This window comes from Nilaparvata lugens, chromosome 10, assembly GCF_014356525.2.
Source record: "Nilaparvata lugens isolate BPH chromosome 10, ASM1435652v1, whole genome shotgun sequence".
In the NCBI taxonomy this organism is placed as follows: Eukaryota; Metazoa; Arthropoda; class Insecta; order Hemiptera; family Delphacidae; genus Nilaparvata; species Nilaparvata lugens.
This window is the reverse complement of record NC_052513.1, coordinates 13,971,470-13,997,833: the sequence shown is the minus strand read 5'-3', so window position 1 is coordinate 13,997,833 and position 26,364 is coordinate 13,971,470. Positions and strand designations below refer to the sequence as shown.

General features: G+C 34.1%; 1 protein-coding gene across 4 annotated transcripts in view; it reads left to right on the top strand.

Annotated features, from left to right (window-relative positions):
• The first annotated feature begins 1,500 nt into the window (after positions 1-1,500).
• The window catches only part of LOC111045819 (transcription factor Sp9), a 285,561-nt gene continuing 260,697 nt past the window's right edge, over positions 1,501-26,364 (top strand). For all 4 annotated transcript variants that reach the window (XM_039436366.1, XM_039436365.1, XM_039436364.1 and 1 more), the window contains exons 1-2: positions 1,501-1,892; positions 13,900-13,902. In XM_039436366.1, the coding sequence (XP_039292300.1) occupies positions 1,761-1,892; positions 13,900-13,902 (135 nt within the window). In that variant the 5' untranslated portion in view covers positions 1,501-1,760. The remainder of the gene's footprint in view (positions 1,893-13,899; positions 13,903-26,364) is intronic.

The window sequence follows — 26,364 nt, the reverse complement described above, 5'->3', positions numbered from 1 at the left end:
TATAAGTTAAATCACACTTGGATAGACTACTTAAGAGAGAGTTTTTAATTTGATGATATTTGTTGGCTAGATGAGTGTTATATCATATAGTCCAGAATATAATATAATAATTCCTCATCTTATATTACATGATGAGAGACATGCCATCAGTAGGCTACTCCCATTGAATTGGTGAAGCTTAAGGCCAGCTTAATAAATAGATATATAGAGAGATACCACTTATAAGAGAGACCACTTTCCTCAGGTAAGAGAGGAGCAAGAGCTCTTCTCTCATCTATATGATCTCTAGAAATTCTATAATATACTCTTATAGTAGAGTCTTCCCTCTTTGAAGTATTATAGATACTGTAGTGGAGAAGAGATGAGAGAGGATCATAACTATTCGAGTACCAGGAATGGGTAACAGAAGATCATAACTCTCTAGAAGAGTAGAGAGGTAGAGATAAAAGTTAGAATAGGGTAGAGGAGATAAGAGAGAATTATTTGGGTACCAGAGATCCTGTTCTCCTCTCTTGGAGAGGATACAGGTTATAGTAGAACCTCTACTCTGAGTGAACGTACACAGAAGCCAACAGACGTCTGCAGACAGACGGAGAAAGCATCCCTCCACAGGTGTTTGGATGTTGCAGCCGTCCGTCTGTCTCCATGTGTCTGTTCACGTCTGCATGCAGACTTCTGATTCTTTCTCCGTCTGTCTGCTGCTGTGTGCGTTTGCAGTTAAGAGGAGTAGAGATGTCGAGAAGAGTTGAGGATTATAACAACTCAAAGATCACAAAAATCAATAAGGTGGTTAGGGATCCACCTGAGATCTCAGGTGTTTCTATCTCTTATCATAGTAATCTGTATAAATAAAGCACTTAATCAATAAATAAATCATAGTTCCCAGTAGCCTAGCAACAGGTTTAACCCTAGTACTGATACGAACATCATCCCCACCAAAAAACCCGGTGGTTTGGAACCCACCTATAAGATCTTAGGTACTCTTATCTCTCATCATAATTCCTTGTAGCCTAGCAACGGGCTCTATCCTTGTACAGATACGGACATCATCCTCCCCCCAAAAAAATGAAAAACAAAATTTATTCATCAACCACAAAAATGACAAACCAATTTCTTCATAGACTCAAAAAATTACCCGATAGCTGCTGCTGCGGGTGTTCAAATAACCAACTACATCCAAGATGGCCCACAAGTGGTACCAGATACGTCCGACAGGTGGAGCTGGTGTGAATTTAGTTACGACTAGCCTATCATTAAATGGGAGGTCTTACTCTGTACTCCATGCCTCCATGCTGGTCGCTCGACTCTGCACCAGCGAAGAGAAGAGGAATGATGATGATAACCGGGGCAGACAAGGAGGGCGAATAATGGCCGAAGCGAACGAGCAAGCGAGAAGGAGCACGAACGAACGAAAAGCCAAATTATCGAGGGGAATATAATTTGAGCTCTGGTAGTAGGGTTAGGTTAGATTAGAGTCTATACTTAACTTCTTACTGCAGTCTCTAAGCCAACGGGGAAAAGTTGGACATGACGATCGGCTGTCAGTTGGAGGTTTAGTTTGGCTGCAACTAGTGTAAACGTAGTTACTTAGTTACTTCGGCGGGAATGTGTTGGCAAAAGTATGACGATGATAACAACAACATCTTGTCTGTGATAACGCGTCTGTCTACCTTACCACCACCTCTCATCCAAACATAGTGCTATAGTTACTTAGTTCTACTACCAACCTACAAAGTTTTCCCTAGAATAATCATTGTTTAATGCAATTGTGTCTAATGGAGGATTCCAAACGAGGCAGTCCTCACGACAGGAGAACTTCGCCTCAAGATAACAACAACCATCATGACAACATGGATGTACGCGCAGTCAACAGTAGCTACAACCACAAACCTGTAAGTGAGTGTGTGTGTGTGTGCTGATAATTAAGTACTTAAGCTAATTGGGTGGGAAGGGGTGCCAACTATTGGTTGTGGCTGGGAAGGGCTGCCAACCTTGGGATGCTAAAACAGATGACCACGATAGTTTAGAGAGGACAATCCTCAAAACGAAACTTGAGCATGGTGGAATGGTTTTATTAGCAAGAATATATTTTGTACCTCTTAGGGTTTGACAATATTACACTGACAGACCAGCTTGATACAGGCTACAAGTAGCTTGATGCAAGTAGCTACCAATAATATGTTGATATTTTGGATATTAGCAGGAAGATGTTGAAATTTGGATATCAAGAATATGTTCATATTTTGAATATTAAGAATAATATATCAATATTTTGGATATCAAGGGTAGGTTATTATTTTGGATATCAAGTAGTTTATGTACGGTATGTTGATTTCATGGATATCAAGAGTATGTCGAGTATGTTGATATCTTGGACATCAAGAATATGTTGAAATTTTGAATACAGGATCTATAAAAATTCCCGCGTTCTATGAAGGATTCTTGCATTCTTTGTAGTGTTATTCTCAGGATTCAGTTCTGAAACCTGTTTAGGAAGAAATATTTTATAATAGTAGTATGTATCCTGCCTTATCCTCTACTGAAGACGCTTTCAATTTTTACCGGCGATTGCAAACTGTACAACTGACTAAGAACACATTGAAATTTTCTGCACCGAGCACCGTACATGGATATAGGCCTACTTGTTTATCTTGAATACTTTAGTCAGCTACGGTGTAACCTGTTGTGGTGATTGGAGAAGGAGAGGGAAAGTTTAAAAACCAGGTTCAAATACTATCAATCCAAAACATTGAACCAAATCAATGAGAGGATGGTTTTCTTTGAGGTGATAGAGGTTTTTTGGGAGCATTTTCGGTACTGCCTTGAATCGTTCTCAACTATCAACGCGACATTGATCTTACTCCAGCGAAAATTATATTGGAAATCACTCAGTTATAGACAATTTTCATTAAAATAAATGATAATTGTAATAATAATACTGAGGGTGATGCCCACATAAGCTCTTAGGCTTGTGTGTGGGTAATGAGAGGGATGATGATGAGAGATGACGACTACTACTTAGGTAGTCGGGACCGACGCCATATCGTCTCCTCCGAAAGAATTCTTCTCAAAGTTTTGCAGTTTACTGCTACGGCATTCAATTTTATTCCTCTTCAACTTCAAAACCAGCGTGATGAGAGGACAAACAAATAGAAAATAGTCTATGTAAAAAAAAAACAATGTGCCCTTTTTTAACTTCATTTCACTTCTCAAAACATGCTTCGCCTAATTATGTTTTTGAGTGAGTTAGGCACTTGAATATGACATAATAGGTCGAAACATATTGTGAGAAATAAAATGAAGTTGAAAAAAAATACTTTGATTTTTTAATTCTCACATAAATACGAGTAGCCCTTACCAAGAAAGTAAACATAGTCTATCTTGTTTAAACTAGGATTAAACGAGTCAGAGCAGGTCAATAATATATTACACTTGATATCATTAGCGCAGTATGTGATAATATATTCCTTGCACTCTATTATGTTATATTGAATTTGAATTTGAATTGAATTTGAATGAATTTATTTGCCAAAAACAAAATACAAAAAAGCTTTACAAAAAATAAATATAAGTATATGCTACTGCACTTAAACCAAGATACATACATTTATTTAATTAGATATAATAACGAAATGATATCCTTTACATTACAAACAATAGTTTTAAAATGAAGATTCAATTTATGATCACATGCATAAGTACAGTATGTGAGGCAAAAACACCGGCAAAAGGAAGATTCCTTTACATTTAATTTAGTCTAGAAAGATTGAAGGCTCTTGAGAAGGTAACGTCTAACGTGTTCTCGAATCATCAAGTTATGTTGTTTTTCATGTGGTAACGTGTTTCCGAAGCTCTGTTGCTTTATATAAGCTATATTTATCTGGAAAACCAATGTGCAAAAAACAAATCAATGAAACAAACAATACGATTTTGTTTGACCACAACAATAGAAATAAAATCAGATTCGTCTAAGAATAAACTACTGTGATCCAACGATTGAAATAAGTCCACTTCGCTATCAACAATAATTTGTTTGGACAAGAGTATTTTGTTTATCGAGTTGCATTTGTAATGAACGGGTGAGAAACAACAAGATTACACTGACAGTCCGTGTAGATTAGAAGAATATCTAGGGACGGGAACGGCAGAGCCCAGCAATTTGCATTAGCAATTCATGTCCCTTATTGATGATGACCCATAAAGCTAAGGGCTGGCAATCCGTCCTCCCTTTTCAATAATAAAAGACAGTCTATCAAAAATGAGTTACGACCACTATTGCAGGTTACTTGCGTACACACCACCACTTTGGCATATTTTCATTAGTGTGGTCTTTTGGCGTTTAATAATGGTTGTCAAGCAATTATATTTACAGCTTTTACGGTAACCTGCTATTAGTGGGCTGTTGGTGAAATGTCAAATAATACTTGCAGGTATGATGAAAGACTTGGGGGAATTTTGGTATTGTAATACTGATATCAAATTGTGGTTATATTACATGAATTCGGTTATATTGAGGAATCGAATACATGATGAAACTCTATGGAGTGATGTTATGGAGTAGACGAAAATAAATGTACAGAAACAAAGGAAAGTAGTGTTGATTGAATGATAATAATATCGAGTGTCCCGACTGGCTCAGGTCTGGTGACAGAGTTTTCAGGTCGCAATTGATCAATTTCAGGGCCTCTGACATGAACTAACGACTGATTTTAAGGCAGCTGGGAACGACGGCTTAACTTGTTCATCCGAAACACGGGAGTGGCCTAAGAAAATGTTGTTTGAAATTTATTCTTGGTTGAAATAATATAATAGTCACTTTTTCTAAGTAACTAAGTGTAAGCTTGATTTTCCTCTTCTAGATTAACATATTTATTATTATAGATCATTGTAATAATTGTATTGTTAAGTAAATAAATAATCATTAATTTCTCTAGAACTTTCCGGTTGTTAATGATTCTATATTCCGGTCTTTCATAATTCTATTTATCATAAAAAACCTTAATAGATAAATCAATATCAATTAACTATTCTGCACAAGATCCTAAAGATACAAGAGGGATGTGGATAAACTTGATTTTGTAGATTCAATTAAAAAAAAATCGAAGTGTCTCTTAATTCATTTTTGAGTTGTAGTCGTACCATGAATGATAATGTAGAGCAGAATGGAAAATGTGTTGACAAATTAAAATATGATTCTGAGAACTTATGAGAAAAATCTTCTCTGGGAAAGATATGATAAGGATCAACTGTTGGCTCTACTTAGTTGAAGTAGACTTTGATCTAAATTAAGAGTTTTTATTGCTAAATTAAAGTATTCGCATTAAACATTCCGAATCACGGTAACTAAGTTATGTGTGTTGTGGTTTCATATTGAATAAAAACGACTAACTTAGAAATTGTCAAAACCACTAATTTATTGAAACAATCCAAGATACTAGATGAGTATTGAATTGTAAATTCTAAAATCCCCAACAATTATTGTATATGCTTGAGAATTTGTTTTAGTATTATGATTTTATTTGTCGATTTGAAATAACTCTCTGGATCCCTGATAGCGTGATCGATCCGTAAAAGCTCCATTGAATCGCCGGAGCAATCCAATCTTGTTATAAAATAGCATGCAGAGCTGGTGTTAAAATAATATCAATTAGTTCCGCTCGCTAAAAGAGCTTCCTCACCGATTTTAAAAGCAATTTCATTTTCAACATCGCCAGGATTCAATCAGTCAGAAAACCAATTTTATAGGCTAATCAAAAAATGCGCGTGATTTGAAATTTTCAGGTTCATTGAAAATATTAATTTTATTATTCTGTTTATCGATTCAACTTATTACGGCCAAAAATATGCACACCAAATAAATAGATATAGTGAATCCACAGCTATAAATTGTTTTGGATACTCTTCTGGGAGTTGCCATTAAGTGTTTTTAAACTCATGCGCTATAAATATAAAATAATGAATTATTATACTCTCCTAAGGTGATGGCCAGGAAAATCTTAATTAATTTGTTATAGCTGTACGCAGCTGATGAAGATAATAATTGAGTTGTAGTTTTTATCTGCGGCATAATTATGGTAATATCGCATTTTTATAATATTCGTGTGGAATTCTATACTGCTATTAAAAGTAGATGGTGTAACTCCTCCATACTGCGGTAGCCAATTACTGAAAAATTGGGTTCGAATACATCAAGAGATTGATGTACGCCGGCCAAGTAATTGTGAAAATAATTTTCATAATTTATGAAATCGTGAACGATGTACAAAAAATGAATTGCGAAATAATTATGAATACATTACTTCCACGTCGACACAAAATAATTGAAAATAAATTAATTAACGTATAAGTTACTACTTCATGAGAAATTGTGTTTATCAATGGAATAATTATGTTGATAGACTTTCATACTGGAGCTTCAGCTCATTAACTACTTAAAATTTCACCGATATTATTCTTTTATTATCATAGCCCTTTGCCAATATCATAGACCCTTATTTCATGAAGTACCCTTGGAGACTATTTCGATTTCAATTCGGAAATGGTTATACATTTGAGACCAGTAAACAGCCTCTCTTGTTGTACATCTAGGGATTAGGAGTATAGGAATAGGGCTAATTGATTTCTTAATTATTATCATATATTGTATAATTGACCGAGCGAAGTGAGGTCCAAGATTCAAGTCGACGGCTCGGCATTTCTCTTAATGTTTATATGTTGCACATTTACGGCGAAAGGCGGAAATAGATTTTCATGAAATTTGACAGGTATGTTCCTTTTTTAATTGCGCGTCGACGTATATACAAGGTTTTTGGAAATTTTGCATTTCAAGGATAATATAAAAGGAAAAAGAGCCTCCTTCTTACGTCAATATAAGAGTAAAAATCGGACTATATAATTATTCATCATAAATCAGCTGACAAGTGATTACACAGATGTGTGGAGAAGCCAGTCTATTGCAGTATTTCCATAAGGTCTATAGTTTCAATCAGGTACTTGTGGATGAGAATACTGCGTGAGGTCTACTGTTCACAGAACTACTAGTATATTATGATCTTAAAGTACAAGCTATAGGTTAATGTGACAATAATAATTACCTATTGAGATTGAGATAGGAGATATGAAATGGTTCAATATTTTTGACTAGTTTAATCTTCCATATAAGTGTGACAAATACGATATATGAGAAAGATAACAGGCAATGTAAGATATTATAAAAAATACAAATTATTATCAGTTGAACTGGAGTTTTGGAAAATTTCAAAATTAAAGAAAAATCACAACTTATAAGTCCAACACTAATAAAGATAGGGATGTGCCTTAACCTGCTTGATAGAAATTCAGTTACCGTTATTTCTCCATTCCATAAATATCATAGGAAACTAAAATCATAGTTCATTCAGTTGTTTTGCCAATTATAATGCGATACTCCTGCTCAGGTAGTTGAAACTAATTATTATTGTAAGAGATCTATGAACTATTGTTAACTACAGGGATCGAATAGAACCTATTAACATTTTACAATATTCTATTCACTAGATTTAATTCCAATTATAAATATATTGTTCATCGAGGTCTACAACTCGTGTTCATTGACATTAAACCAGTGAACGGTGCAATGTTTTCGAGTCGTTCATTAATTTGTTTATTACATCGATTATAGTAGAGAAATTATTACAATTTATTTGCTACGATGTACACTCGGCAACTGGTTCAAACCAATCTCGTATTTCTCGTTGTGATCATGTTACAACTACAAAATCAATTGTGTAGTTCAATTCGAGATATCGATCGATATAAGTAGTGTCGACTATCGATTATAAGGCAACGAGCGACCTCTGCGGAAGGGGCGTGCAACTTATGAGGAATTGAACATGATTTGTGAATGTGGCGTACTGTACAGTGGGACTCCGACACGATTGGAAAGTTAGTAGTAGCCTTGATTTCAATTATTCAGACGAAGAAAATTTTATACTTTCACAGTTGCTCATGTCTAGGAATAAGCTACTTGTTTAGTGATTTATGGGTTGCTTAGATTAGCTTTGTTGTAACTTTTACAGTATACGTCATGATTTGCTCAAAATAATTCTCTTCTCGGCTTTGCATTCTCTGATGCGATGCAGATCGTTGTAGGATGGTTTGAAGAATCTCAAATAAAATATAATTTGATTCTTACGATGTACTGTAGGCAGTAGGCTACAGCATGAAACTTCAAAAGTAATATCCATGGAAAATAATCCTGAGCACTGTCAAAACTGCTGTAAATGATGAAATATTGTGAATAAATAATGGATACCTGAGTCATACAATATGCTACTTGGACATGAAACATTCAGGAATAAAATTATGAACGTTATCTGCACATTATTTTAGGTAGAACTGGGTGTATACATAAAGTATTTCTAGTATCCTGTACTACTAGTAGTTCTGTGAACAGAACACCTCGCTCTCAGTGAGTTACATCGACCTGTTGTTATGTTTTCTCAAAAATTAATAAATAATTTATCAATTAAAAATGTCTAGAAAAAATCCTAAATAACATAGAGCGTTCTGTCCTATATCGTACCGTGACGTGTCGTCCCGGGATGTGAGTGTGAGCGCTCTACAACGTTGATGGAAAGATACAATTTTCAAGATGTTCGATATTTTTGAACGGGTAGTATTATAGTCAACTGTCTACTAACGTTAATGGAAAGATACATTTTCAAGATGTTCGATGTTTTTGAACGGGTAGTATTATAGTCCACTAGACTCTGGACAGCTGATTTATGATGAATAATTCTGTAGTCTGATTTTTACGGTAATATTGGCGTATGAAGGAGGCTCCTTTTTCCTTTTTATCCTTGAAATGCAAAATTTCCAAAAACCTTGTATATACGACGACGCGCAATTCGAAAAGGAACATACCTGTCAAATTTCATGAAAATCTATTACTGCGTTTCGCCGTAAATGCACAACATAAAAACATATAAACATTTAAACATTAAGAGAAATTCCAAACAGTCGACTTGAATCTTAGACCTCACTTCGCTCGGTCGGATGTTTATATATTTGTATTTCACCGGATCTCGAAAACGGCTTTAACGATTCTCACGAAATTCAGAACATAGTAGGTTTATAGTATAAAGATTCGATTGCACTTGGTCTCATCCCTGGGAAAACTCGCTGAAGGACATTAAAAGGACAATTATTATTCATCCTTGAAAAACAGCTGATAATAATTATTTCGTCGTCTGTTGGTGATGGAAGTGAGTGAGCGAGTTCATGTGTGTGGGACTGTGTCAAAATTATGATTCAGCTGTTGAACTTTGTAATGCATTCCTCTGGGAATTAATATCAATTTACTGTGATTAGATAGAACATTCCTGTATGAATGTTATTATAAATTCTTCTTTCGTAATAAATTTTTTGCCACACTTGGATGTAATGAGCTGGTTTACGTGCGTCATATGGAGGCCGAAAGTGATTGTTTTCCGACCAGGCCGGTAAAACTTTACGGCCCTAAAGCTGTAAAATGACCTTGAATAACAGCTGATCGTGTCCGATCTCACAAAAATCATAGAGATAATCTCATAACGACTGTAATAATCTATATAATTATGTATCGTGAGTCGCGGTATCATGTCTATAATATATTTCATAAATTACTGTTTCATAATTTAATATTTATTATTGTGTTTTTGATATCAAACAATAGAATACGATGATATCTCCATAGCCTCAACAATATAATGTTGGCTGCATTGTCCATTGTCAGAAAGGTACGTATCGCAAGTATTTAAAAGTGAAGAATCGAATTTGAAATCAAAGTACAATAATAGTATCAATATTTAAAAGTGAGGTAGAGTAATAATTGTTTCTTTTTATTATCGAATTCCACTTCTTAATGCAATACAATCAACAATAATATAGGAAAATACAGCAGAGATCTAAAGTTTAAGGTAAGCCTACTGGTGAAACTCAGCCTTGACTGAAAAATTACTAGTAATTTTTCCATAATTCATTATTAAAACTTTTAGATAATTTTTCTTCAATATCAAACCATATAGAGAAAACATTAGGCCCACTCAAGATTGAATCTTCGAATGTTTTCTCTATGATTTAACTATTTTCAGAGCAATATTTTGTTGTGAAAATGCCGGCAAACCGGCTTCAAGTTTGCCGCTATACACTATATTATAGTAGCCTACATAGTATGTTATCTGACTTACAAGCCTCTACGATGGACAATACACAATGGCCGAGAGCGTAAAGGCGTAATACATCAGAACTCAAAGATCAGTGAATTACAAACATCTAGGTTCAGTGAAAGTTGTGAAAGTTGTCATAACCAAGATTCAAACTATCAAAATACGCTGTTTGAATTTTATTTATCTTCCAATTTCTTATATATTGGGAAGTTTTTTTGGTGTGGCGAAAAATAGCGTTCGCAACACGGGCAAAAATGTTTTTCCGGCTCTCGAACGCTTCAAGTTCTCGACTTCGTCTCGAACTTGAAAACCGCGATCTCGAGCCGGAAAACGTACATTTTCGACCCTAGGTGCGAAATATACTATTTAATGCTTTTGTACTCCAGAGCGAAGCTCGGTCCCCGATATTTTGAGAGCTTATTTAACGATGAGTGTGTCATTTCTTAGAATTTGGTGGAATGAATTTGTAACTTGAATTCAGGATCTTTCCATGTACGCTACTCTCAAGAAATTCAGATGAACATCAACCAAGCTGAGTTATGATTAGACCCAATTGTGAGGTTTCTTATTGGTCTTTGGAATAAATTGCAATAGTTTCAGAATTTGAGTGGAGATGGAAGAGTAATTAAATGAAGAATCAAAGCTTCTCTTATTAGACAATGGTTACTATCTTGGCTATAAATATAAGACCTTGCTTCTTCTCTTGTTAATTGGACAATGAGTTTTGCTATTAATTGAATATTCAATCCAGAAATTCAGTTTTACAATCCACATAACTATTCTTCAATTAATGTTATTCTCTTTGATGTTATAGTAAGTCATACGAGATCTTGTGACTGAATCAAAATAAAATGAAAATTTAATTTGATCAATTTCTCTGATTTACAATGAATTGCAACCAGAGGAGTTTATTGACAAAACATATACATAATTATTATATTATACATACAAAAGTTGCTAATACTAAACTTAGTCCTAATTATGATACCCCACTATAATAATATGTGTCAGGGTGATCATAATATTAATTTCTAAAACATGTATAAAAAATTTAGTTAGTAATTTGAGTTATAAAGGTTAGTCATTAAAGGTAGAATATAATACTTATAAATATATTATAAATCAATGACTGAATTTACTCAAATCGTGAATTCATAAGGCAAGCCCTACATCAGGGAGAAAAGAATACCATTTAATTTTGTCTCTAATATTCAAAATTGAGAAGAGCTTAGACGGCCTCCATTTGAATCGTAGAAATTGGACGGCTGAAAACACAATATAAGATGGAGAAAAGGATGTCAGCTTATGGTAAGCAGATATGGAAGGGGAAAGAGTGCCACAAATGAAAATTATGGGTGTAGAAATGCAGAGAAGAGGATAAAAGACAACAAAATAATAAAAATGCTGTTGGATGAAGGAGAACGAATGAGAAACAAGTTATAGAAGTGAAAAGTGTGTGAAGAAGAAGAAGAAGAAGAAGAAGAAGAAGAAGAAGAAGAAGAAGAAGAAAAATAAGAAGAAGAAGAAGAAGAAGAAGAAGAAGAAGAAGAAGAAGAAGAAGAAGAAGAAGAGATGAAGCGATAAGTAAATGAGGCTCGGTTTGGTGATGGAAAAGAAGAAACAATGTGAAAAGAATTTGAAGGGTTTATCGTTTCCAGGGTTGTAGTTCATGAATATGCAGAAAGATGGCGCTCTGTATTTTTTCTCAGACGTCGTAAATTCTCCCCGTGGAAAAACTAGGCTACCCCCTACGGTCATTCGCATCTAGATCCATAGTTAAATTCATCAATAAAATATCAATGAGGCGAGCAAAAAAACGCTGAATAGCTTTTTATTTTTGAAACGTCTGATTTCTGATATCAGATAGCGTTCGAATGATGGCTGTTGCCAGGTGTATTTAAATATTATACGGCTTCGACCAGTTCCTCGTTTGTTGAGTAGAATAATTATTTAGAAGCTTATGACAGGAAACAAAACGCCGGTGAATAAATTTACAACTTTCCAAGTTGAATTTTGCTTCAGGTTGTGATTCGTAGGTGTCGGGTGAATCTGACAGAAAAAAAATGTGAAGAAGTCTCATGGACGATCACGATTATCCACTAATTAATTATTCAGATATGTGGTTAGACAAGGAAATTTATCAAATATTGTTGGTAGAATCTATTGAAGAGGAGCTACAAAAATTAGTCAATATTACTGAGAGAAACTATCGAGAAATCTGTTGTTTTGACTGAATAATATTCTGAATGAAAAAGAGATTGACAATGGTGTAATAACCGAAACCGGTCTTTCCAAGTATCAATAAATCTGTGGTTTTTGACAATTTCTCAGTCTTTTTCATTCAATATGAATAATTACCACAATATCAACTTCTCAACTACACAAAAAGTGAATAATATTTGATGTATTTTTAATAGAGATCCATGAAAAATAACAATTCTTGAACTTCGACTCCTCATGTGGAGTGGAAACGACTTGATACTGTCGAAACCACTAATTGACCGAGCGAAGTGAGGTCTAAGATTCAAGTCGACGGTTTGACATTTCTCTTAATGTTTAAATGTTTATATGTTTATATGTTGCGCATTTACGGCGAAACGCTGTAATAGATATTCATGGAATTTGACAGGTATGTTCCTTTTTTATTGCGAGTCGACGTATATACAAGGTTTTTGGAAATTTTGAATTTCAAGGATAATATAAAAGGAAAAAGGAGCCTCCTTCATACGCCAATATTAGTAGAGTAAAAATTAGACTATAGAATAATTCATCATAAATCAGCTGACAAGTGATTACACAGATGTGTGAAGAGGCCAGTCTATTGCTGTATTTCCATAAGGTCTATAGTTTCAATCAGGTACTTGTGGATGAGAATACTACGTGAGGTCTACTGTTCACAGAACTGCTAGTATAAATATATATATATATATATATATATATATATATATATATATATATATATATATATATATATATATTTATACTATATATATATATATAAAGTTTGAGATGGGTACAGTTTCGTTTGTTACATCATTATCAATCTCTAGAATTCTTGGACTTCAACTCTTCATATGGAATAAGACTGGATATTGTCGAAACCACAAATTTATTGAAACAATAATGAGATTCTAGTCTCTGTTGTTAGACCTCTATCAATATCTAGTAAACTGAAAGCTTAAACATTGAGAAGCAGAATATTTACTGATAGTACGGGTGAAGCACTACGATTGGCCATTAGCTGTTGACCAATGGAGGTTGAGCTCCACTGACATTGGTCGAGACAAGAAACGCACAATTATTTCAAGCTCAATAACACAGAAAGTTCAATTCTTTAATTGAATGAATGTCCAATCAATGAAACCGATTGTGCTGTAATCAAATTGGTTGAATGTGATCTAAATCTGAAAATAGGTTAGAGTAGTGATGAATGAAACGGATGTATCCTGGATGTAACGAGATTGTTTGAAAAGGATCTTTAACCACAGTTTCTTTCTCTATAGTATTCCATTTCTCTATGATAATGTATAGGTATTGCGATTTAAACCACGTCTTAAGACTCTCTAGGGTTTAAACTTCAGGTTAAGATTCAGACTCTTTTAGGCTTGACAAACTTCGCAGAGCACCTACAGTGAGGTCCACGTTATAATGGCAGTGGAGAAAGATAGGAGAAGAACGTTGCCGATCCTCTGTCTTGTCAATGCCTCTATAGACGGTAGCTGATACAGGTTTATTGATGTAATATTAACTGTTCATTCTCGTTTAAAATAATCAATTATATTTTATTATGCAAGAAATTATATTTTTCAATAATTTCTTAATGAATTTTCATAATCAAGATGGAATATTTTGTCAATTAATTATTAATTCTACATTGTTAAAAGACGATCTGGCAACAGAGCAAAGCGAGAAAGAGATAGCGCTATCCGCTTTGTTAAATGATAGACAAGGATAGCAATAATACCATTGCTAATCAAATACTGCCATTATAACGTGGACCTCACTATGGTTTGGTTATTGAGGAACAGCACTGAATTCAGAGAATGAGAGGTATAGGTTATAGAAGGTGGAAATTTTAATGTTGGTCATACGAGGTGGGAGCAGTTACTATGGGACCCTTATCAAATCTAATAGGCCACTCAATATTGAATCTATAGGTTCATAATTAATCTTATGTCCTCATCAGATTTGAATCTCAAAATCTTTTATTGAATCTATAGTTTATATAGATTGAAGATTTTCTGATAACTTGAAGAATAACCTCAAGCCGGGTTTTCACTCAAATATTTTGTTAATCAATTGCTCCAATTCTACAATAAATTCTACATTGTTCTTACATTCTTACAATTCTACATTGTTAAAAGACGATCTGGCAACAGAGCAAAGCGAGAGAGAGATAGCGCTATCCGCTCTGTTGAATGATAGACAAGGATAGCAATACCATTGCTAATCAAACACTGCCATTATAACGTGGACCTCACTATATTAAGGTACCAATGTACACTTCAATTAATCTCCCCCATCTGTAGTAAGTTATCAATAGAAACTAATAAATGAGTAATTAAATGTACGAGGAATTGTGATCAGATTATGACCAAAGTTGAAGTTTCTCATAAGATGAGTTTGAACATGGAAAGTTCCTATGCCTGCAATATTATTAATGTAATCAAATCTGAATAAATCAATCCTGTTTCTATCTAGTATTTCTTTTTCTGTCGAGATCTAGTGTACCGGTTTCCGAGTTGATATTTCAATAGTAAATGTTATGTCAAGGTCGCATAAATTTATAAGATCATAGCAGGCCATACTTGGCACAACCTAAAATCGGCTAAAAAGAGTTGTTCTAATGTCAAGGTTATTGAATATTTCATAAAGATCACGATGAATTGTTGATGATATCTTTCTATTCGAAAATTTGGCTGAAGATCACTTGAGGTGTCTATAGGTTGAAGGTAGTAATAATTGATAGGTAATAATAGTTGGTATTTAATATATTATATATGGATAATAATATTTAATAATAGTGTCTCTAGATGTCATAGGAATAGAATGAGAATAATAATTATTAGAGAAGGATATATCAAATTCAGATGAGACAATTTTGCAATCTTCACCGCAATAACAACTCTCAACTTCAGTCAATATATCCCAATACCAACAAAAACATTTCACTTATATAGGCTACTTTATTCAAATGAGTAAGAACTTGTAGTAGGCCTACCCTTTTATTAAAACATTTGAAAAAAGTTTTAAGTTTTTAGAAATGTTTTAATAAAACGGTTCTACAAGCCTTTATTAATCTCAATACCAATATATCTCAGAAATTCATAATTATTGATCATGAGTAGTGTTGTTTTTGATAGCTTATTATGAGGATAAATTAGTGTGCTTTCTATCTGGAATTTACTGGAAAGTTAAAAAGTGACTTAAAAATCAACAAATACAACTAGAGAATCAAATTTGAAACGTTTTAGATGGAGTAAAATTATTCAGAGTATACAAATGTGAATTTTCTCGAAATTCTGGTTTTGACGAGTAGAATTTTCATTCCATCAATCATGAACATCTTCAATAATCTCAACTGATGTTAAGTAAATTCACTGATGAAATAAATCATAATTATGGGATCTTGGGATTATATAACCGAAAGCAATAAGAGTTAAAAAATTTTACTATTATGAACACTTTAAAGTTTAAAGTGTTACACATGTAATACCTGCTCGACTCCGCCATTTTGTTTGACAAAAATGACGATTATGATACCGTTTTTTGAATACTTTGACAGGGACTGATTGACACAACGCGATACCACTAACACTTTGACCAATGAGCTACGTTAGGGCGTTGTCCTGAAAGATAGTGAATGTTGAATGCAATTACAGAAATAATGTAATGCCTACTTCAGAAGTCATTTCATGTCAAACCATCACCTGTTCGGAAACATTATTTGAACCATTCTCAAACTGAAAATGGATGATCTGTTGGTAAGTGAGTTTTATACCATGGTATACATTCATTACTTCCTCTCTATTATATCTATTACTGAATTCCTCTGTACTCAATTACAAAACGAAATTTCTCCAATCGTAATATTATCCTGAGGTAATAACAATGCCAAGCCTGAAAAAAATATCTATTAATGCTATCAATTCCATGAAGAATTATTGAAGCTTCATCAGGTTATACGTATAATATTTTTTTCTTCCGTTTATGTGAAATGGTTTTCTTGTTACTATTGGACGTTGCATTTTCAAACAATTTGGTTGCTATTTAAGGCTGTGCAAAGAATGAAAATAAACTTTCTACTCGTGATATTTTTCAACGTTTTTCGAGCATCACATCCATTTTTCAACGTTTTTTGTATATCATCAATCTATCAAAATGAAAAAGTTCTCTCATGAAAACATTTTTTTTTCTGATCATTACTTTTTGAGATCTGAGCGCCTAAAGTTTACATTTTTGGGTCAGAACATTTCAAATTTGGTAAGAGATAAATCCATGAGATTTAGGAATAGATTCTTCATGGTATTGTTGATCTAGTGAAACATAAATTTTCTGAAAATATTACATTTTTAAGATAGTTATTCAATTTACTAAAAATAACCAAAAATAACTTTTAGTTGAGTTATTTTTGGTAAATTGAATAACTTTTTAAAAAATTGATATTTTCAGAAAACTTTTGTTTTACTAGATCAACAATACCATGAAGAATCCATCCTCTGAATCTCATGGATTTATATCTTACCGAATTTGAAATGTTCTGTCCCAAAAATTCAAACTTCAGGCGCTCATATCTCAAAAAGTAATGATAGGAAAAAAATGTTTTCCTGAGAAAACTTTTTCATTTTGATAGCTTGATGATATATAAATCGAAAAACTTGGAAAAATATCACAAGTAGAAAGTTTATTTTTAGCCTTTGCACAGCCTTAAGGATAAAATGTTGTACAAGTTGATAAATTAATATTATGGGCCTATTTGAGATTACAGTATAAACGTTATTTATTTATTTATTCATGGAGACAACAGGTAAAAAACCCATTTTGCCTCCTCCACACTATACAATAATTTCCAACATAATACAATTTTCAATAAAAAGAAGATAGAAAATATGAGAAAATAATAAATTATAAAAATATGAGAATGAAATAAGACGAAAAATAGAAGAAATATAAATAGAAGTTATCTAAAGATATGAAAATATAATACTTGTCTATCGAGAAGTACTGTATATATTTAGGCCTAAACGAAATAATTCTTTTATTTATTTATATTATTTATATATACATTAATACAAACAATATAATTCTCAATTATGAATGATTGGGAGAGGAACAACAGGCTCTGATCAGAAGATATAAATTATATATCACATTAAATTTTCTCTAATCTTTCAATTCGTTGCAGTACAGAGATTATCCTCTTTCGAGGGATTAAATCTATCTTATTGATTAGTATATTACATGAATCTACTATAATGGGATTCAGTATGAACTAATTACTGGTGAAGAAAGTATAACTCAATTCTATTTCAAATATCCCTCATTAACCTGATATTACCATCTCATTGGAATAAATTATTCAACTCATATAAGATACAACTTACAATTCTAGCAAGACATCATCTTTATTTGACGGAATTATTGATTTAAATATTGTTTTACTGAACATGATGTTTGCCATTATTGAGTGATTAATGAGTCCTTATTGCCATTATCTTTGCTGATTACACTGGCGGTAATCATAAATGCATACATAAACTTTCGACTTAATTCAAATAACCCGTATCTTCGATTGTAAAAGGTTGATTGCCGTATGAATATGGGCCCAATATTGTTATGCATTTCTGCAAGGATTATAATGTGATATATTAGTATTCGTCATACGGGTTCCTTGTATATTCGCTCACTTATCCTCATACTTCATACACTTTTAAAAATTACATTTTCATGTCTTGTATGTATTCTCTCTATCCGTTATAATGCCACAATGTATGAGAGAGACAATTCATTCAATGTGAAATGACTTTTATTCTCCTTCATGATGTGTAATATTTATTTTCCGGTCGAACATCCATTAATAATACACTATGTATGGAAGTTTCAATTTCATGTGGAACTATTTTGTGAACTATTCTAGCTTGGATAAGGTGTGATGTATGGTTAATATATTGAAAGGTACGTTTGAGGCCCACATTTGTTCGTAACAAGGAAAGAGTGCACAAAATTATGATGCTATTTTCTATTAATCATTGGGGCTGAAAATGTTGAACCCAGACAACAAAGAAAATATGGTCAGGTACATGTAACAGTGATAATTTAGGTTGTAACTTAGACTAAGTGAGTATACACTACACTGTGAATCTATCAGACCTTGATACAACTTGAATTTTTCAATTTTCTTAACTGAAAAAATGCATAGATTCACATTCATCGAGCAGTGGAATCTCAGACTGGAAATTTCAGACTCGTACAGGTTTCTAAGATTCGAAAAACTATGAATTAAAATGTAAATTCGTATGGCTTTTGTTGGTGGGGAGTCCCTTGCGGGAAGGTCCCACCGCCTGAATATATAATTCAAGCCGACAATGGGCCTTACGACTGTCATACTTCAGCCGGGACCGACAATTTAACGTGCCCATCCGATAACACGGGAGTGATCTGGTTAAAAAGCTTTTGGTAATGAGAGTTTGATCCCGGGATCTCTGTGCTGCTACGCAAGCACTCTATTCACTAGACCACGAATCACTCCAACTATGAATAGAACATTACTAGTAGTTCTGTGAACAGTAGACCTCACGCAGTATTCTCATCCACAAGTACCTGATTCAAACTATAGACCTTATGGAAATACAGCAATAGACTGGTTTCTCCACATATCTGTGTAATCACTTGTCAGCTGATTTATGATGAATAATTCTATAGTCTGATTTTTACTCTAATATTGGCGTATGAAGGAGGCTTCTTTTTCCTTTTATATTATCCTTTCCAAAAATTTTCAAAAACCTTGTATATACGTCGACACGCAATTAAAAAAGGAATATACCTGTCAAATTTCATGAAAATCTATTACCGCGTTTCCCCGTAAATGCGCAACATATAAACATATAAACATTCAAACATTCAAACATTTAAACATTAAGAGAAATGTCAAACCGTCGACATGAATCGTAGACCTCACTTAGCTCGGTCAATTACTGTATAATTGATTACCTACAGTAATAATGAAAAAGAAAACTTGTAACTTGTATACGGTATGCTCCTCTATTATGAAAGTATTCTTATGAACTGTAATTTGTGATAATATAGTCATTCAAATGTAGAAAATTTGATAAAATCGCAAGAAGGATACATGCATTAAGTCATAAAATTGAGGGCGTGTTTCAAAGAACTGGCTGCTTCGTGATTGGTGGATTGCTTCTTGTACCTGATTGGCTGAACAATATTGTCAGTTAAATAGATAAAATGGTGGATCTATTGACACGAAATGGTGGATTTTTCATGAATTACAATAATATTGTAATTATTATTAGTTTTTCTAGAAGTTATGTGACGCTGGTAGTCTCTCATACTTAACTGTGCCTTTCTTAAAGTACGTTCAGATATACGCGCCGCGAACATGGGCAATAAACTTTTAATCAGCTGACTAGATCTGTATTTTTACAGAAACGGTAAGATACAGATATTAAAAGCTTGGCATCAGCTGATTAAAAGTGAATTGCTCATGTTCGCGGCGCGTAAATCTGTACGCACCTTTACACTTTCATCCGGCCAAAACAGTATAATGATAATTTAATAGATAGTAGACGACAGTAATCGGCTTAAGTTAACAAAAATCGGCTTGAAATTTGGAACAAAAACGACCTATACCATGGGATATTTATTCATTCTTATTTATTCATTTATTGTATAAAATAGAGCACTATAATCATAATACAATTATGACATTGGAGGAAAAACTAGGCTGAGCCTGTACTATTTCACTCCAAAAAAAATTGATAAAATTTTGTCTAAAAGTTAAGGTTATGTAATCACACACTGCTTCGTCACTTGATTTTCGGTCCAGGAATAATGATTTAGAAATTTTGAATTTTGAAGGTTGATGTAATACTCTGAATGAATCACAATAAATTAAATATCAACTCCTGCTATATTTTCTCTATGATAATATGTAGCAAAAATAACTATAAATTCTGAAAAACATACTTGAAAAAAGGAAACAATAAACAAAACAAAAACAGAACTATACATTCTGAAAACATTATTTCTTTTCAATTATCTATTCACTGATCGCTCTTTAATCACGATTAAGTGATCACTTCATTCGATATTCGCTCTCTCAATCTCTTAATCTACATTTTCTTAGTCAACTCTTGACTAATGCCTGACATATATTTAGGAGACTACTTATCACCCTATCACCCATCACCTATACCAACTATTTACCCGCCAGTCAATCAGCCCTGACCATCTCTCATCCGAAAAGTATTAAATCGAACTGGAAATCCTCAACAGATGTGTGTTGCTGTGTAGAGCAGTGCAGTGCGTGACCTGTGAAGACTGACAAGCACTGGGAATGTGCGTGTCGAGTGCGTGTCTCTCACTCTCTCTTCCTCAGTCCTCATCTTCTTACATCTCTTTTCACCATTCTACATCTATCTGTACCTCTTGGAATTCTTCTTTTTTCAAAATCCTTCTCACTTTCTCGTTTCTCCGTTCAAAGTTCCAACATTCTTATTCTCCTTCTTCCCCTTCCTCTTCCTGATCTTATCTACCTATATAATTATTTTACTTTATCAATTTTTTCTCTTAAATATTCATATTAATTGAAACTTTCACAATATTTCCATTAATAAATAAATTATTAGTTTAATTAATGAAATTAACGTTTTGGTAGAAAGTTAGTGGGGAGGATATTTTTAATATTCTTTCCGAAGAATGGACATTGATATGTCCAAAGCTCCGCCAATTTATGTAGATGCATAACAATATAATTATCTATAGTTATTATATTACAAATTGCTTTTTCATATCATATACAGTTCAATAATTATTTTCTCAGTCTATATTATGTAAATTAATCTAAAATTTTGCTGTAGTGTAAGCTATTGTATATAAGTGTATAAGCCAGTATATATTGTAATCTACATACGTAAATAAAGTACTCAATCAATCAATCAATCAATCAATCTTACCCTTTTTCTATTCTCCTCGAGCTTCTTCTTTTTTGTATTCTCCGTCATCTTCTTCCTCTTCTTCCTCTCCTCCTCGCCTCATCTTCTCATTCTCTTCTCCTCTTCCTCGTACTCTTTCATCTTATTCTTCCTCACTCTCCTCCTAGCCCTTTTTGTCTTCCTCTTCTCCGTCCAGACAAGCTCCTTCTCCTCCACTTTCTCGAATACTCCAAATCGATGTTCCTCCTCCTTCTCTAGTTCTTCTTTTCCCACTTCTCTTTCCAAATCAATTTCTCATTCTTCTTCTCCCTCAACAATCGAAATAATTGTTTTCTCTTTCTCCTCCTTCTCCTCCTCATTCTTTTTTTCCACTTCTTCTTCTCATTCCTCTTCTCCTCCAACAATACTATTCAGGAAGGAATATTATGACATAATTGTATTGTTGAGTTTAAAATTATTTTAATTCTACAATGAAGATGTTTTATGATTTAATAAATATTTGTGTCAGAGTGAATAACGTTAGGTGATATCCCAAAGTGATATCTTGTTAATTGTCGCTTACCGAGCAAAGTCTTTTTCTATTTAATATTTAAGTTAACTTATGGTTCAATGGACTAAACAGAACAATCAGTTACAAAAAAATTAAGAAATATAATTAGGTCGATTAAGAAAACAGAACTATTGTTATTGATTGTTTTATTGTATATAATGGATTATTTTCATCTTCTTCTTCATGTGCCGTCTCCATGGCGGAGGTTGGCTATCATGATGGCAATTTTCACCCTGCTTACAGCTGACTTGAAAAGTTCATTTGAGGTGCACTTGAACCAATCCCTTAAATTGCGCAACCAAGATATCCTTCTTCGCCCCACTGACCTCCTACCTGTTATTCTGCCTTGCATAATGAGGTGCAATATTCCATACTTGTGTCCTCTCATTATGTGACCCAGGTACCTTAATTTGCGCTCCTTGATTTCACCAATGAGTTGCAGTTTCTTACCCATTCTCCTGAGAACCTCTTCATTTGTAACATGATCGGTGTATGAGATTCTCAGCATTCTGTGATAGCTCCACATCTCAAAGGCTTGTATTTTCTTCTCACCCCATCTATTCAATGTCCATGCTTCCACACCATATAATAGTACAGGAAACACAAAATATTTAAGGAGACGCATTCGTAATTCAAGCTTGATGTCTCTTGATGTCAGTAAATTCTTGATTCTGATAAATGTGGAAAGTGCTTTCTCTATTCTTATTCTGAGTTCTGAGCAGTTTTATACATCCCTCAAATAGCTTACAGCTAGAGGCATACTATTGCTCTGTTGTAATGTTCAAATAAATAAATAAATCTAATTTAATGTCATCTCCTTCTCTTCCTTATCATTCTTGTTCTCTCGCATGTACCCTTCCAAATCTATTTCTCCCCCTTCTTTTGCTTCTTCAACAATCCAGATCAACGTCTTCTCTTTCTCCTCTTCTAATAATCCTTTTCTTGCACGTACCTAGCAAATTCATTCCTCTTTTCCTCTTCAACAATCCAAATAAATGTCTTCTCCTTCTCCACCTTTTCATTCTCCTTTTTTCCGCATGTCCACTTCCAAATCAAAATCAATGTCTTCTCCTTCTCCTTCTCATTCTTGTTCTCTCGCATGTCCACTTCCAAATCTACTTCTGTCTTTTCATCCTTCTTCTACGTTTTTAGCACTCCAAATAATCTCCAAATCACCGTTGAAAAACCTGAAGATCCATGCTTCGCCTACAGATCTTTCTCACTGTTGAAAAGCCTAAAGATCTATGTTTCGCCTACAGATCTTCCTTACTGTTGAAGTGCCTAAAGATGTGTGTCAGCAGTTGACAGACATGAGACAGCGCCACTCATCAGCTGTGGCATCGCGTGAAAGCTCGGCTTCGTTCGTGAGCCATCAACTTGTTCACTTTTCCAGCACTTGTTCACAAAACACCGTAAAGTTAGGCCGGTTTCCGGTACTCAATCCAGCAGTCAATCCCGGCGCTTGACAGTTTCACAACACTACATGTAAAAGCAGCAGAGTGATTATTCAATTTGTGGAGTAGGCCTAATTAAAATGTTGGGCGGTAGCTTGCCTACTTGCGGGAAATTGACTTCTGCGGAATACATCTATCTATCATCGAGTAGGAGATATTGGGATTGAAGCGTTTGATGAAAGGATGCTACTTGGGAAAATTTACTCCTATTTACTCCTAACATTCGTTAGGTCTGTGGAGTAGGCCTAATTAAAATGTTGGGCGGTAGCTTGCCTACTTGCGGGAAATTGACTTCTGCGGAATACATCTATCTATCATCGAGTAGGAGATATTGGGATTGAAGCGTTTGATGAAAGGATGCTACTTGGGAAAATTTACTCCTATTTACTCCTAACATTCGTTAGGTCATGTCAGAGGTCCTGAAATTGATCAGTTGCGACCTGAAAACTCTGACACCAGACCTGAGCCAGCCAGATCACTCGATATTATTATTAATCCCATGAATACTGAAAGACATGCTTCCATAGCTCCTCAAACTTAACCTCGACGCACATTTTTAGGTTATGCTTTTTCATCCTTCTCCGGAAGATGTCCAATGCAAATTTTTAGGTTATCTTTCATCCTTCTCTAAACAGTGTCTGATGCACATTTTTAGGTTATGCTTTTTCATCCTTCTCCGAAAGATGTCCAATACACATTTTAAGGTTATCTTCCATCCTTCTCTAAACAGTGTCTGATGCACATTTTTAGGTTATCTTCCATCCTTCCCTGGACAGTGTAACACCACCTGTTAAATAGGTCGCTGCCGCTCTAACTGATTAGCATAGCTAAGGGATAAATCTGTCACTACGTAATTGTTATTTACCTCCTCACTATAATAACCGAATCAGCCGTTATACCTATACATACACAAGATATAGCTGGGGAGGTTCACTTTCCATAAACGTATTACACATGTAAATCGTTTCCAGGGAATTGTTAATGAACTCATAAACTGCTGGAAAATTTATTGCGTAATGTGGACACTATTGATAACATCCCAAGTTATGGATTCGGCCGACTCGGTGTACAGTGTGCTTTGATCAATTTCCCCGCATGGAATTATTATCAATTTGTTACGTAAAATTGGTTGTTCAGTTTGAAATTAATAACAAATCTTCATTCATGAGGTTGGTTTAGCATAAAGTCCAGAACTGGTTGACTAATTCTTTATGAGATAAACCTCTGTTCTCGTATAAGATTGATCAATATAGGCTATTATCTGATTATCGGATGAGGAAATTAAATAAATATATAGGACTCCACCAAATTCTATAACATTTGTAAATCCTAGAAGTCCTTGTACATCTCCATATGATCGGATCAATATAGGCTATCATCTGATTATCGAATGAGGAAATTAAATAAATATATGGAACTCCACCAAATTCTATAAAATTTGTAAATCTCAAGTCCTTGTACATCTCCATATGCGATAACTTGTAGATCAATATAGGCTATCATCTGATTATCGGATGAGGAAATCAAATAAATATATAGGACTCCACCAAATTCTATAAAATTAGTAAATCCTAGAAGTCCTTGTACATCTCCATATGCGATAACTTGTAGATCAATAGGCACTCTTCCACTATGGAGAATGTTCTAAAGACAGTACCTTAAATATCCATACAGCATCTTCCATTGTGCAATCCAATGTACGAGAATTTGGATAGTTTAAGCATCTCTTCTTTTGTCTGGAGCTAGACTATGATATCAATCTATTCATGATCATATTCCTTATTCGATCATAGGAGTGGATTAAATAACTCTGATTAGTATGGATTTTTATCAAGTATTTGTAAAGATGACGCATGAAAAGTAGCCTAACGTTCTGAGGTTCCTGCAATTCAATTGTAGATTTCTGATTTACTTATTAAAATTCCTATACTTTTAGATTACTTGTTTTATATTTATAGATCATTTTTCTATACTTACACTCAGTTTCTCTCCCATTTTTCATGCACTTTCAAGTACTTCAATTATTGTGCATTTCAATTTCAATTTCAATTCCTCTTCTGATCTCCTTTGAATTCATCTTCCTCTGAAACCGGAAACAACCTGTTCACAATGCTACAAAAGAACACAACTTAATACGATTATGACAAAGGGAATAAAAATTTAGACATTATAAAAGGCCCGTAGGTTTCTGGTTTGGAAAGAAAGGCCGCAATTGGTTTAGACATGGTTGGGCTTGTTGAACGACAGATGTGTGATTCGAATTGAGAGAGGTAACTACAATTTGCCTCCGGCCTTGTGACGATACTCAACGAAGGACTCAGTAGAGGTGTTAGTAAATTGTTAGTTCACGATTGTGGTTGTAGAGTGACTTGCTTGGAACGTTAGCTTCTATGCTACAGTACACTGCAAGATGCAAGAAGTATAGGAATAAAGTATGTAAAAATCTGGTGTGGCGCACTCACACAACTTTCCTTGCCGTTATGAAAATTGATCACCTGACGCTAGTGTTCCCGCGCATCTCAAGTCTACTATTCAAAGATTTGAGCCAGCTGGTGACAGGGCAATAACGCTTGAGACACACGAGGTCTGCTACCTCTTCATAGTGAATCATTTAATAGAATCAACAGTTTGCAATTGGATAATCACATTTTCTCGAATTTCGAGCTTATTTTCAATTTTAGGTGAAAATGTTACTGAACATTAATTGTAGAGATTCTCATGCTCTACAAAATTTTTTGTTCAAATTTTATCTGAAGCCTGATAATTGAGAATCTAAAATCAAACTTTGCATAGATGGGGTGGAGCTCCTGAAATTTTTACAGATATGGGACTTAAAGGAGTTGATAGAGCTTATCGATGACTATTTTAGGTATAACTTTAATCAACATCGTTGTAGCCGTTTTCGATAAAATCGCGAAATACCCCTGTTTTTGACAACATTCTTTGCCATTTTAGCCGCCATCTTGAATCGCATTTGATCGAAATTGTTCGTGTCGGATCCT